At 48.2% G+C, this 14,795-nt stretch overlaps 1 protein-coding gene across 4 annotated transcripts in view; it reads left to right on the top strand.

The window, feature by feature from the left end:
• Positions 1-7,081: 7,081 nt before the first annotated feature.
• The window catches only part of MOCS1 (molybdenum cofactor synthesis 1), a 35,333-nt gene continuing 27,619 nt past the window's right edge, over positions 7,082-14,795 (top strand). For 3 of the 4 annotated variants that reach the window (XM_068960641.1, XM_068960640.1, XM_068960643.1), the window contains exon 1: positions 7,082-7,226. In XM_068960641.1, the coding sequence (XP_068816742.1) occupies positions 7,113-7,226 (114 nt within the window). In that variant the 5' untranslated portion in view covers positions 7,082-7,112. Of the gene's footprint in view, positions 7,227-12,269; positions 14,670-14,795 lie in introns of those variants that run through there. The other variant, XM_068960642.1, reaches the window with a different exon arrangement.

The following is a 14,795-nucleotide window of genomic DNA, read 5'->3' as shown; positions in this document are numbered from 1 at the left end:
CCACAGCTGTGTAACAAGTCACCCCAAATGTAGTGGCTTGAAACAAACATTTTCTCACACAGTTTCTGAGGATCAGGACTCTTGCAGTGGCCAGCAGTGTGATTCTGGCTCGGGTATTCCAAGAGATTGCAGTAAGATACCCACAAAAGCTGCAGTCGTTGGAAGGTTCAACTGGGGGTGAAGCGTCTGAGTTCAAGATTGCTCACTCACAAGGCGGGTTGGCTGGAGGCCTCAGTTCCTCACCGGCTGTCAGCAGTAAGGTGTCCTTTCCCGGTCTGTGGGCCTCTCCAAAGTACTGGTCACAACGTGGTACATGGATTCTCCCAGAAAGTGAGTAATGAGAGAGCAAGGCAGAAGCTGCTTGCCTTCCACAAACTACCCTCAGAATCCTAACACCATCACCTTTGCCACGTTCCATTTGCTACTCTTCCTAAATCCAGCCCACATTTAAGGGCAGGGAAACAAGGCTCTACCTTAAACAAAAGCAAAAAACTAGTGTTTTTATTTTAATTTATTTTTTTAATTGAAGGATAATTGCTTTACAGAATTGTGTTGGTTTAAGCCAAACATCAACATGAATCAGCCATAGGTATACATAGTCGCCTCTCTCTTGACCTTCCCTCCCATCTTCCTCCCCATCCCACCCCTCTAGGTTGTTATGGACTTTCCTGAGTCACACAGCAAATTCCCATTGGCTATCTATTTTGCATATGGTAATGTAAGTTTCCACGTTACTCTCTGCATACATCCCACCCTCTCAGTTTTTTTGGCCTTGCTGCATGTCAAGCAGGATCTTAGTTCCTCGACCAGGGATTGAACCTGAGTCCCTGGCAAGTGAAACCACAATGTCCTAACTAACCACTGAACAGCCAGGGAATGCCTGGCTCCACCCGACTTCCCTGGTGGTCCAGTGGTTAAGAATCCACCTGCCAGTGCAGGGGGACACTTGTTTGACCCCTGGTCTGGGAAGATTCCATGTGCCGTGGGGGCAACTAAGCCCATGTACCACTACTACTCATCCTGTGTGCCCTAGAGACCATGCTCTGTGATGAGAAGCCACCGCAACAAGAAGCCCGTGCGCTGCAGCTAGAGAGTAGCCTCCACTCTCTGCATCTAGAGAAAGCTCAGGTGTATCGACAAAGACCCAGCAAAACCAAAAATAAATAAATATTAAAAAATATGGGCCAATCTTAAACCACCCTACAGTCAGGAAGAGATTAGGAGAAAGAGTTCAGAGTAATTTCCTAGCAGGGGTGGGAAGGTCTCACAAGGTTCTCAGCACCCTTCCACACCTTCTTCTCCCGCATGCCGAGGGCCTCAGGGCTCCCTGGTAGGTGGTTTGCCGCTGGGACCCATCCTTCCTGGCAATCCCTTCTCAACTTTCCCAATTTATTATCATACCTACCTCATTTCCCATGATTGCTATTGGCTACCTATCCTTGGAAAGCAGTTAAGCTAATTTGATTCGAGGTGTTTATGGTGTGGACTCGCAGACCCCTGGAGGCTTAAGGAACCCAATGAAATCAATCTAATCTCTTTCATGTGGGGCAAAGATGGTTTTGGTGGCACTAGTAAGGCACTCTTTGCTCCTAAACAAATTATAAAAGCAATAGAGCGTTTGCTTTGCATTATGATTTAATCCTAGGGAAACTGAAGACCTGTTTATGATTCCTAACTGATGAGGAACCTGAATCAAACGAATAGAAAGTGACTAAATGACAGAGGTTAAACTGAAGTGTGGGGTTGGTTTCCAATGTGGGGTGCCTTCACTGAACCCGGTTTCCTAGGGAGGATTCCCTGAAACCATCATCCCACCACTATCCTCTTCATAAAACAGATAGCCCACCAGGAGCCCAGGGAAATAGGGACTTGGTCTGAGGTTTTGTTTTTGTTTTGTTTTGTTTTGTTTTTTTACGGTTTAGGGAATATGATGTGATCAGAGAGTAATTATAAAGCACTATTAGGCTGCCTCTGGGTCTGCAAAAGATGAAAAGGCATATATTAAGGCAGAAATTCTCAACCTTTTTGTCAAGAAACCATTCTACTCTTTAAAAGTACAAAAGACCCATAGAAGTTTTTCTTCTGCGTGTTATGTTTATTTAATATATATTTAGTATGCCAATTTGTTTATATTTATCATATTAGAAAGACAGAAATTTAAAAATATTTAACTCATTTAAAAATATGAAAATCAATACCTATTATAAGCATTTTTATTAAAATATCTATATTTTCCAAAAATTGGGAAGAAAGGTGGCATTGTGTTCCATTTTTGCAGATATCTTTGTTGAGCTTCATAGAAAAGCTGGATTTTCATATCTGCTTTTGCATTCAATCTGTTTTGAAACCACTATTGCATAACCTGTTTAAAATCCGTCTATAGAGCCATAGGAGCATGAGAATGGACAAGGCAGATAGTATCTTAGCAGTATTAGGAAGCATTGAGTATTAGTATTTGTATTAACACAAATGTTAATATGCACAAGTATTAGTGTTTGACCTTGGAAACCCACACTTTAAGAAGCACTGAGTTAAAGACATACTACAAACTCTCCCCGCTAATTTTGCTCACAGACTACTGAATGGTGAAGTCAGCACGTCATAGCACTGGGATGCTGACATGTGCAGAGACACATAAAACTTCCATCGTTGGTTTCAGTATATAATGCAACACCCAGGGATGAACAAAGGCAAGAGCTGTCCGGGGGAACAGAACAGCTGCATGATATTGTATTAAAACACAAGGGGAAGTTTGTTCCCTTGGTAACATTCTTACTGTTCACCAATATCTGCTTCCCCTCTCTGCCAGGAAGCTAAGCTCCTCTTCCCTTTGCAATTCTATGTAGCCACATGACTTCCTTGAAGCGGAATGATGTGTGGCCTTTCAAGGAAGAGGCTCTAAGAGCTGGTTTGCTCCTCTGCACACTGCTTCTCTCTCCACACATTCTGTGTTGATATCAGCTTCCCCACCAACCTGGGGCTCAGAGTCAGCACAGCACTGATGGGAAACAATTTTCAGCTAAACCATACCGGACATGTAGCCATCGAGATGTTGGGATTGGTTGTTATAACAGCAGAATCTAGTCCATCCTGACTAATACAGCCACCTCACTGGAAAGGCAAGTCAAGGCATAGAGTGTACTATTTAATGCACGTTTATCAGATTACTGTGCATTAAACACCATGCCAGGTGTTGTGATTACGCATGACTTAAATTTGGCAGCAGCGCTCAAGGAGCTTATATTGCAGAAGGCACGTAGATAAACTGTTGCTGTACTGTAATTACCACTATCAACAAGGGTGAATCTAGGCTACTGTGGGAGGGAAAATTCCTTGAATCCTGTATCAGTCTTGGAACCAGCAAGAAACTGACAGTACATGTAGGTGGGCTTTCCCAAGGGATCATTTTTGAGGTGTGGGCAGAGTTCAAGTGGCTAACAGGGATGTTGAGGCATCTGTGACCATCAACAGAGGAAAGCCAGCCCCCAGCTTGAAGGGACAATGGCTAGAAACAGTGTTGTTGGACCTGGTGTTACTGGACTCATGATGGAAGGGCCATTTAATTATAGTTGTAGAAAAGGAGAGTCAATGCCAGACCCCCGCAAAACAGGCAGGAGGAGTAAACACTCTGACTTCGCTCTCTTTCTCATCTCCAGTCTCCTGCTTCTGCCTCCTGCTAGGCAGGAAATCAGAGACAAGGGTGCCTGGGGGATGCCATCAAACAGCTGGTAGACACCAACATTCTAGTCCTCAGAGCAGGGTGGGGAAGGTCACGGAGAATCTGGAGAGGCGAATGGAGAGCCGCGTGAATAAGGTCCAGACAACATAGACATTAAATGAATTGCTGAAATAATATTTTTCAAAACTTCAAAAAATGTCATCGCTTAATTAAAATGCCTGAATTTGCAGAGTCCACAGCTACCGATGGAGTGAAGAGGGATTTGAATGAGTGTAGAGGGCTGCATACTTGAGGCTTCTATTATGAGAGAGACAGAGGCAACGGGCATACAGCCAGAAAACCAACTGCGGGTCTTTGTTAAAGACTTTGTTTATTAGAGAAGTTTTAGGTTCACAGAAATATTAAGAAAAAGCTACAGAGATTTTCCACATACCCACTGCCTGCACACATGCACAGGCTTGTCCACTGTCAACATCCCCCACCCGGGCGGTACATGTTACAACTGATGAACCTACGCTGACACTACACAACTAGCCGAAGCTCATCATTTACAATCTGGTTAATTCTTAGTGTTGTATTGATACATCCTGTGCTTTTGGACAGACGAACAATGATCTGTACCATCATTGCGGTATTATAGGGAATACTTTCACCGTCCTAAAAATCCTCTGTGCTCCAACTATTGACCTTTCCCCACTAAACCCTGGCAACTACTAATCTTTTTACTCTCTTCATGGTTCTGTCTTTTCCAGAATGTTCTATAGTTGGAAACATACAATCATATGTAGCCTTTTCAGATTGTTTTCTTTCACTTAGTAGCATGCAGTTAAGGTTCCTCCATATCTTTTCATGGATCATTAGCTCATTTCTTTTTAGCACTGAAATAATATTGCATTGTCTAGGTGTACCACAGCTTATTAACCCATTTACCCACTGAAGGACATCTTGGTTGCTTTCAAAAGTTTTGTCCTGGGTCCTTTTTGGTGGGCGGCGGGGGTGGGGAGGAGTTGACAGGAGGGAAGACAGGCATCAAACTTAGCTGTGGACAGAGATTGAACAGTCCTCCATGGGTTCTCAGGCCCTTTTCAAATAGATTTCCATCAGGCCTGTCCCACTGTTTCAAATGTACCCAAACACACCTTCAACCCCTGCATATATTGTCTGAACTTTGACTGAAACATACTATCAAGTGTGTATTAGGAAATGAAGATACAGTTCCTGGTTTCAAAAAAATGATAGACTAGTGGAGAGGAAAAGATAACTGACAATAATTGATTTGTACAAATGCAGTGAGACTTTCAGAAAAGCTAGGGTGATTTTAGCTTCAAACTAAAGGTGAGTTTCCTATGATGATTTTCGGTGTTTGGTTCTTGAAGTTCCATAGAGATATAACAGATAGGCCTATTTGAGTATAAGGATTCTTAGTACATAGATTGGAGAAGGCAATGGCACCCCACTCCAGTACTCTTGCCTGGAAAATCCCATGGACAGAGGAGCCTGGTGGGCTGCAGTCCATGGGGCCTTTAAGAGTCGGACACGACTGAACGACTTCACTTTCACTTTTCACCTTCATGCATTGGAGAAGGAAATGGCAACCCACTCCAATGTTCTTGCCTGGAGAATCCCAGGGACGGGGGAGCCTGGTGGGCTGCTGTCTATGGGGTTGCACAGAGTCGGACATGACTGAAGTGACTTAGCAGCAGCAGCAGCAGTACATAGATTCGGAGAAGGAAATGGCAACCCACTCCAGTATTCTTGCCTAGAGAATTCTGTGGACAGAGGAGCCTGGTGGGCTGCTGTCTATGGGCTCACACAGTCAGACACAACTGAAATGACTTAGCATGCATGCATGCATTGGAAAAGGAAATGGCAACCCACTCCAGTGTTCTTGCCTGGAGAATCCCAGGTATGGAGGAGCCTGGTGGGCTGCCGTCTATGGGGTCGCACAGTCGGACACAACTGAAGTGACTTAGCAGCAGCAGCAGCAGCAGCAGTACATAGATTAATTACTGAGGGTGCATTCCATGGAAAGTTTTAAAGACTATGCTCTTTGTTTTTGAGAGAGAGAAAGGGACCCTTCTCACCAATTCCTGATACACACTGAATCTTGACTTTAGGAATCATATTGTCTTGGGTTTAAATCCCAGTTTTGCCAGCTATCAACCATGTGACTCTGGAAAAAATTACCTTTCCTCTCCAAGCTTCTGTTTCCTAAGTTGCAAAGCTGACATTCTATTAACTGTAAGACTATTGTAAGTGTTAAGTGATACTTAGCATGGTGTTTGGTGTGTAGGGAGCATTCCAAAGATGATATCCACTTATTCTATGATTTCTTGCTACATACGTTTTTAAACACAGACAGCAAGATTGTTAGTGTCCTTTGGGGCACTAACAGTTGGAGAAGTGTACCCTGAAGGAGGGAGCTGACCATCCTACAACCAGGGCCTAGACTCCATGAAAGGACTTTGAGAAGTCATAATGTGCAGGCTCAGATATTGCCTTTTTTAAATTGATTAAGAACTATTCAATAAACTCTGGGAAATGTACTGTGCTGAGCACTGTAGGTGATACAAAAATGATCCCTTCTTTCTAGAAGACCGCCGTCACTCGGTATAGGAGCATTACAAATATATATAAAACTATAGTACATATCACAATAGGTTAAAGGATTTATGACAAAGAAAGAAAAGCCTAAAAGTTTCAGGAAAAGAGAGAACATTTGGTTGAGTACGTGTTTAGGGCTTAGGGCACTGTTTAGATTAGTGAAATGGAATTTCTTCTGTGTCTGAGCATGGATGACCTTTAAATCAGCAGAGATGGGCAGAGGTGCATAGGTAGGAAAGCTCAGTTGAGGAAATGGCCAATAATCCTGTGTCAGGGAATGCAGGACATACTTTGGGGAGAAATGGCTGATAAAGCTAGAAAGATGGTGAGGGAAAAGCCTACAGCTATTACTCATTCATGTCTTTTTCCCTCAGATCTTTTTATGTAAAATGTTGATATTTTGTTCTTTTTTTTTTTTTTTTTTGCATTCTGACTTTTTGAGATATTGCATTAAAACATTATCTTGAAAATCTACTTTTTTGGCACCTCCTCAAATTTCATTCACCTGGCCCTAAAGCACTTAGGTCGTGGTATGCGACTGGCACAAAGTCCAGAGCTGCCAGTAGGAAAAGACTCAGGATCTTTTGCTGAGTTTGAACCTGGCGTTTTCCAAGCCCTCCCTAGATAGAACACAACCAGCCAGGGAAAAGGAGCAGCGGGAGTGGACTACAACTCCCAGAAAGCCGCGCGGCACGGCGCCCACCCCGATTGGCTGCTCGGGCCCCGCCCCCGCCCCGCCCCTGCCTCGAGGACCCGGGGCGGCGAGTCCCGGGCTAGCGTTCTCCCGAATCGGCTACCCTGTGGGATCTTGCACCACCGGCAGGCTTCAATGGCGGCCCAGCCAGTGTCCCGGGTGGTGCGGCGGGTCCTGAGAGCCGGTGTCCGAAGCTGCAGCTCGGGGGCTCCGGTGACGCAGCCATGCCCTGGGGAGCCTGTCGTGGAGGTGAGCCCGTCCGCATCCACACTTTTCCTGGGGGAGGCAGAGGTCAGGCCACTAGCTGCCCAGAAGCACCCCGGCCCCTCCGCGGCAGCTGCTTCTGAAAGTGGTGTCCGCTCCTGGGAGGGACCCCCCTCGGCGCTTAATTAGGCGCGCAGGGAGAGGGAGGTGTGGAAAGATGTTCTCTAGATCGACCGCCCAGTCCCACCTGGAATCCCAGCTGGGGGTGGCGGGGTGGGGGTGCTCCCTGGGGTCTGACTCGAAAGCTTCCCTGCCCACCTGGCCAGGCAACCTCCTTCCAGGTCTGAGTGACTCCCAGAGATGGGGGAGCAGGCGGGCAGGGACCAATGCGATGTTATTAGCACCCCTCTCAGCCCTGCCTCACACCCTTAAACAGCTTCTTCCTTAAACAGTTTCCTCACTGTACCCCCCGGGGAGGTTATCTGTGTGATCAGGTGTTTTTGTGACATCTACTTCATAATGTAGCACTGACTAAAAATGTCACTTTGTAGTCACCTGGCTGTGTGACCTGTCCTTCACTGGCTGTTTATGTTTCATCTTCATTTCCCTTAGGAGGGTTCAGCCTGATTCTGGAGCAGAGTGGAGCCCAGTCCTTAACAGCATCTCTCAGAGGGATTTTTGGCATGACAAGTTTTCAGTTTGTTTTGCCCATCTTGTCAGGGTATCATTTTGGGAGAAGCATCTGTTTTTATTTGGTGAAACCTTTTTTCTGGGTCCATTTGGTCATTCCTTTCCCACTACCTGGCACAGGACTTCAGGTTCCGGGGCTCAGCAGGTCAGCAGATTGAGCACCTGCTGTTGCTCAATCAGGAGGAGGGTCTCAGGCTAAATTGCTTTTCCCCAATTCTGACCTCCCTGTTCACCGTCAGGATCCTTAGATAAGCAATTCGCATTGCTGGGAGGTGAAGAAGTGTGTCCAAATTCTTGAACTCTGAGAGTCACGGAGGGAAAAATGGGAAAACCAAGATGGCTGAGAGGTCTTTAAAGAATTTAGGAAGAGGGGAAGTTTCTCCTCCACACCCCGAGCCCCTAACTTACTTTGTACTTTTCAGCCTGTGCTAAGTGGCTTCATTTATGGTCTCACTGAGGCCTCACAGTAAACCACCTGAGGTGAGTAGAGTTTATATCTTCAGGTGAGGGAGCCCATGGAAGTGAACTCCGCTGGACCCCCCTGAGCTATAAAGTGAGTGATCAGGAGCGCAAACTCTCGCACCTGTGCTCCGGCTTCTTTTCTTCAGGGAGGATGTGGGGGTGCTGTTCCTGCCCTTTCCTTTACACTGTGAGGGCAGAGGTATCAGTAGCAGGTAGGGAGGTGGACTTGAGCAGAAAGCCTCAGTTTGAATCCCAGCCCTGCCACTTACGAGGTGTGTGAACATCAGCAAGTCTCTTCACCGCTCAGTGCCTCAGTCTTCTCCTCTGTGAAATGGGAAGAACAGTGTCTACTCCTTAGGGTGGTTATAGAGATTAAAGAAGTTAATGTGATATATATATATATATATGCACACACTTGCATAGTCTGGCCCATGTACATGCTGTGCACGTGTATTTCATGTTTGTCTTAATAATTATCCTTGCCACCATTGTCACATGCTGTGTCCCATAAGCCCCCTCCCACACTGGACGTCTCTCAGCAGTGTTATCCTCCGCAGACAGGTTGCTCCCCTGTGTTTCTAGGTACGGTGCTTACCCAGTGTTCTGCGGACAGTGGCGTCAGCAGATATTTGGGGCTGTTTGAAACAGACCTGGTGAGGTAGCACGCAACAGAGCGCTGGGCAGGACGCCCTAAGCTTTCACACTTGCTGTGCCCCCAGGGTGACCCGGCTCCTGGGCCTGTGGCTTCCCCTCTTTTCATGTCTTTAAGACCAGGGGGTGGCCAGCCCATCTGTACGCAGTTGAGGGAGGGCATAGAATGTCCTTCGGAGCCTCTGAGAGGTGAGCGAGTCTTGGAGACAGCTGTGTTCTCCGCTGAGCTTGCCAGTTGGCGGGAGCTAGGCTGGGGGCTCCTGGAATCCCTGTCCTCCCTTGCCTTTTAGCAGGGCCCCTTTTCCCCACACCACCATGCCCTGGATTGCCCTGGGGGTCTGGTTTGGGATGGGAGGTGCTGGGAGAGACAAGGGGAAGTCAGGAGGTGTTGTCTGTTTGTCAGGGTGTGGGCAGGAGAGTGATGTGAGGTGTGGGGAGGGAGCTGGCTGCGAGGCTGGTGGAAGGGGGCCTTGGGCTGGGTCCACTGGCAGCTTGAGGAGGTTCTCCAGGTGGACCGGGGAGGTGAGTGGGTATACAGGGAGGTGGGTAGGGGAGATGGAGCTTCCTGCCAGCCTGGTTGGCACAGTCAGGACAGAGGGCTTTCCACAGTTGCAAGCACTACACCCCTTTTTCTCCATCTTAGGCTCCGGGCAGGATTTGTTGGGGTGACACAGGGCTGGCCTCAGGTCCTGGGCGTGCTGCCTTGGTTCAGGGGAGAGGGTGATTTCGTGCCAGTGGCACCTAGTTATTTGGAGGGCTGGGAAGGGCACGTGTTGGAGAGGTTTCTGCAGGGAGGGACTGCGTACATGAGGAGGGTGGCCGGGCCAGGCCTGGGGCAGTCACCCTCGGGAGGAAAGCCGACTTTGCAGGAGGCCTGTCTGAACGTCCGAAGTATGACTGTCCTTTCAGGTGTGACGTCCTCAGACTTAGGGTGGGGCTGGAGGGAGAGTGGAGGTCAAGGCCTGGGGCTGGGCACTTTGCCCAGGTCCCCTCATTTAACAGAGATGAATTTTGAACATCCCTGGGTATAGCTCGTCCCAAAGAGGTGTAAATTGGGCCAGTGCTGTTTGGGTTTGGCCTGTCTCTTTGTTCCCCATCTCCTCTGGTATCTACACTCCAGAGCAATTTGGAGCTTGGCCTTTATCAGTCAGATCAAAGGCCCGATGTTGGTGGATACCAGGGAAGGCACTTGGAGGGCAGGTCCCTTCCTAAACTGACTCCTTCCTACTACCCTTCCCCACCTCACCCAGTCTGCACTGGTAGGAGACGAGATGTAACCAGTAGCATATGGTTGGCTGCCTTGTGCCCAGTTAATCACACTGGTGTCCATGGTCCCTGGGTGGCTCAGACCCTGCTTGTCCTGCTTCAAGTGGTGTGAGGGCAGGTCTGGAAGCCCCAGCCTTGGGCCCTCTGCCATTAAGTAGGGCTTTGCAAGACTAGGGAAGCTGACATGAGTGGGAAAACTAGTCATAGTGTATACAGCTAGTGCCCCTCCATGGATATATGATGACTGGATATTTCTGAGTAGGAGTTAGATGAAGTGAATGGGAGCAGTCCCTTCCTGAACCCCTACTGTGTGCCAGGAGCTCCTCTGGTTGACTTAGGTAGCATTATTGTCCATACTTTATGGACGAGGAAGCTAAAGCTGAAACGGTAGTAGGCAACCGGGCCTGTCGTTCAAGATTACCTGCCTCCAAAGGCAATGCTCAGAACTACAATCACCCGGATTAACATGGCACTGAATTCCGGTGTGGCTGGGCCAATGGTTCTCAACCTGGGCTGCAGAGAATAGGAACGCTACACACAAAGCCAGGGCCCCAACTCAGAGCAGCTGAGACAGAATCTTTGGTCTGGGGCTCTGACATCAGTACTGCTAAGAAGTTCTTCAGGTTATTTTCGTGTGTAACAAGAGTTGAGAGTCACTGTTAGAGGCTAAACCTTTTTTTTTTTTTTTTTTTTTAAACTTTGGAGAAGGGCATGGCAACCCACTCCAGTATTCTTGCCTGGAGAATCCCGCAGACAGAGGAGCCTGGCAGGCTACAGTCCACGGGGTCACAAAGAGTCAGACACGACCGAGCAACTAACACACACATTGTTGCTTTACAATGTTGTACAACAGAGTGAATTAGCTGTATGTATATTTTGGCCCTTTCCCTCTTGGCCCTCTGTGGGGCTAAAGCATTTTGACAGTACAGACCAGCCTAGAAATGAATGGTTACCCTAGTGTAACTGGATTTCACACACACTGCCTTTCTCTCTGGATTGGGGACCTGCCTATCTGTCCATTGACACAGGTGGTTCGACACCTGCTATGACTCGGGAACGCTGAGTCAGGCAGGAAGACTTCCCACCCCAGGCGAGGCCCAGGGAGTCTGTGCAGCCAAAGGTGTTCTGCTTGTGGCATGTCCTAGCCTCTCCTGGGTGAGAGGCTTCACTGTCTAATCTGCCTAGTAATTCCTCCTGGATTCCAATCTCCTTTGACTGGTGCTAATATTTTTTTTCCTCCAGGGGGTTTAAAGGAAAGGAAAAAAAAAAGGAAGAATGGAAGTAGGACATGCAGTGTTGGAGGAGAGAGGACCAGGGATGAAGCGTGTTAATATCCAAGCGATGAGTTTGCAGTCCTGGCAGGGAGAGGGAGATGAGAGATGTATTTTGTGTGTGTTTAGGAGGCTGCCTCAGGTACTGGCTGTATGATCTGGATGAATGTAGATAAGGTCCTTCTTGGTTTCAAAAATGAAATCAGGCCTGCCCCACCCTTGGCCAGAACAGAGGGCCTAATTCCTTGCTGGGTTGCTCCATTCCACACCGCCTCTCGGGTTTCTGCTGAGTCATGTGCCTCTGTCCTCTCACTGGCTCCCATTGGGGGTTCATTTGGGTTCCTCCCTCCCTCCCCCAGGATGTTCAGATTAGGGTGAGGAGGGCGTCTTGGCGAGGGGGAGGAGGGGCCCTGGAGTGATTAGCCAGTTACTGAGTTGTGAATAGCTGCAGATTCCTGGGTGTCTGGGCTCCTGGACCCTGGTGGCCAGTGGGGATGGGACTCTTGATTCCGCGGTGTGTCTTTGCCCCACCCCCAAGGGCACGGGTGGAAAGGCCGTGGGGTGAGTAGGGGGAGAGGAGGGAGCACTCTTGTGATTATTTTAGACTGCAGTTCAGGGAAGTGACGGCTACTTTCTGGTCCCTGGACCATGAGCAGAGTTTCTTAGATGATTAGGAAACCGGTCCTGGAATGAGCAGAGTGAGGTCAGTTTTATGGACACAGGAAAAGCCTGAAGCACCCCCTGCTCTCTCTCTCTCACCCCTTCTGCCTCTTGAGTCAATCAGTGGCCCTTAACCTTGGCTGTACATTAGAATCGCCCAGAGAGATGAAAAACGCAAGCACCTGGAGATCTGAATTCAACTGGTCTCCATGGAAATGTTTTTCTTCAACTCCCCAGATGGTTCTAACATGCAGCCAGGGCTGGGGAGGTCCCTGAAGGAAATGTTTCTCTTTCCTGGACCGCAGGAGACCCAGAGACCTGCTTTCTTTCTTTTTCAAACATTTTAAAAATTTTTAAATGGAATATAATTGATTTACAATGTGCTGTATAGCACATTGCTGCTGTACAGCAAAGTGAATCACTTATGCATGTACCCACTCTTTTTTAGATTCTTTTCCCGTATAGGCCATGACGCAGTACTGAGTGGAGTTCCCTCTGCTATACAGTAGGTCTTTATTAGCAGTGTGTGCACAGGCTTCCCTGGCGGCTCAGTGCTAGAAGAATCCACCTGCTGATGCAGAAGATGCGAGTTGGATCCCTGGATCAGGAAGATGCCCTGAGGAAGGAAATGGCAGCTCAATTGTGCATTCTTGCCTGGAAACTGCATGGACAGAGAGAGGAGCCGTGGAGTCGAAAAGAGTCAGACATGACTTAGCAACTGAGCGCTCAGCACACAAGTGTGTGTGTGTCAGTCCCCCTTTATAATAAGTCTTCCGATTTATCCCTTTCTCCCTTGGCAACCATAAGATTGTTTTCTACATCTGTAACTTTTTTTTTTCCTATTTTGTAAGTAAGTTCGTTTGTACCTTTTTTTTTTTTTTTTTTTTAAAGATTCCACAAGTAATTGATACGGTATCTGTCCTTCTCTGTCTGACTTCAAACTCAGTGTGACAGACTCTAGGTCTATCCATGTTGCTACAAAGGACATTATTTCTTTTTTTTTATGGCTGAGTCATCTTCCATTGGGTATAAGTACCACATCTTCTTTATCCGTTCCAGAAGCCTGCTTTATTAGGTTATAAGATGGTGATAATCTGGGGCGTTTCTCTGCCAGCATCCTGGCTCACCCCCTCTTGTACAGCAGGACACTTTTAGCCCATAACCGTCCTTGTTTTATAGCTGGGCGAGCAGACCAAGAGGAGTTAGAGAACTTCGCCAGTCTGTCAGGGTACACAGAGCCCGGAAACCAGGGGGTCCTGCCCCCAGTCCAGAGCTCTATCCGTAGACCTCACAGATGGCCACCACGATCATGATTTCTTTGTTCTAAAGACTAGAGAAAAGGCTTCTCCCTGCCCTGTATCCCATCCTGTGTACCTTCTTGGACACACCCCATGCAGCTAGGGCAAAGACTGCAGAACTTAGAAGACCTGGATTTGAGTCCTGGTTCCACCAGGGGTGTTCGTGGACCCCATCCAAGCATTGGTTATAATTATCCTTTCAGGTGTGGGGACGGAGCAGAGAACGTTCTTTGGAAACCTCCAGATGCCTTGCAGATGTTATTTCTGTGGGGCAGTTAGCATCAACATCGGTCATGACCCAGGGTTGTGCTCTAAAGCAGGGGTCCCCAACCTTTTTGCTACCAGGGACCAATTTCATGGAAGACAATTTTCCACAGACTAGGGCTGGGGGCGAGGGAATGGTTTCGGGATGATTCAAGTGCATTACATTTCCTGTGCACTTTATTTCTAATCTAATGCTGCCACTGATCTTATAGGAGGTACCAGTCCACAGCCTGGACTTCGGGGACCCCTGCTCTAAAGGGAGGCGGGGAGAGAGAGCAGATGATCTCACACTTGGGAAAGGGGGACGGAGGCTGGCTGCCTTTCTCTCCCCCAGGACGCGTTTGCGCCTTGTGAGAAGCCTCCAGCAATCCCCTCCCCATTAATCCCCAAAGTGTGGGTCCTTAATCCTTTCTTCTGGCAGTGGGTAGGTGAAGGATAAGGACTGACGTAATCTGGGCACAGGATTAGCATGGTGGCCATTCTAGCACCTCCATCCTCCCTTCCTGGGGGCTGGTGTCCTCATTCCCTCTGTGGGTCCCCCTGGTTGTATTGTCCTTACCCCAGGGTCTTCTACAGGAGGGGAGCCCTGCATCATAGGTGTACCCATCCTGGCTGGCTACCCAGCTGCTCCTGGGGGTGTAGTCTGTTGGGTCCCCCTGGGCAGTGGAGAGGCAGCTTGTGTGACCCCATCTGCCACAAGGAGTAATTGCTTTGAGCTCAAGGTAATGAGGGCTTCCCTTGTGGCTCAGCTAGTAAAGAATCTGCCTGCAATGCGGGAGACCTGGGTTTGATCCCTGGGTTGGGAAGATCCCCTGGAGAAGTGAAAGGCTACCCACTCCAGTATTCTGGCCTGGAGAATTCCTTGGACTGTATAGTCCATGGGGTCACAGAGAGTCAGACACAACTGAGCGACTTTCACTTTCAAGGTAAGGAAGGGGAAGCCTGGGTTGGAGAAGTGGTTCCATGTTCCAGGCCACTGGCCCTCATAGCTGCCTGCTCCTCCCTCCTTGTTTCTGGACATGTTTCTTGGGTGCCAAGAGGCACATGCCCTC

Source organism: Capricornis sumatraensis, chromosome 22 (genome assembly GCF_032405125.1).
Source record: "Capricornis sumatraensis isolate serow.1 chromosome 22, serow.2, whole genome shotgun sequence".
In the NCBI taxonomy this organism is placed as follows: domain Eukaryota; kingdom Metazoa; phylum Chordata; class Mammalia; order Artiodactyla; family Bovidae; genus Capricornis; species Capricornis sumatraensis.
The sequence above is the reverse complement of the archived record's forward strand: the minus strand, read 5'-3'. Positions and strand labels throughout refer to the sequence as shown.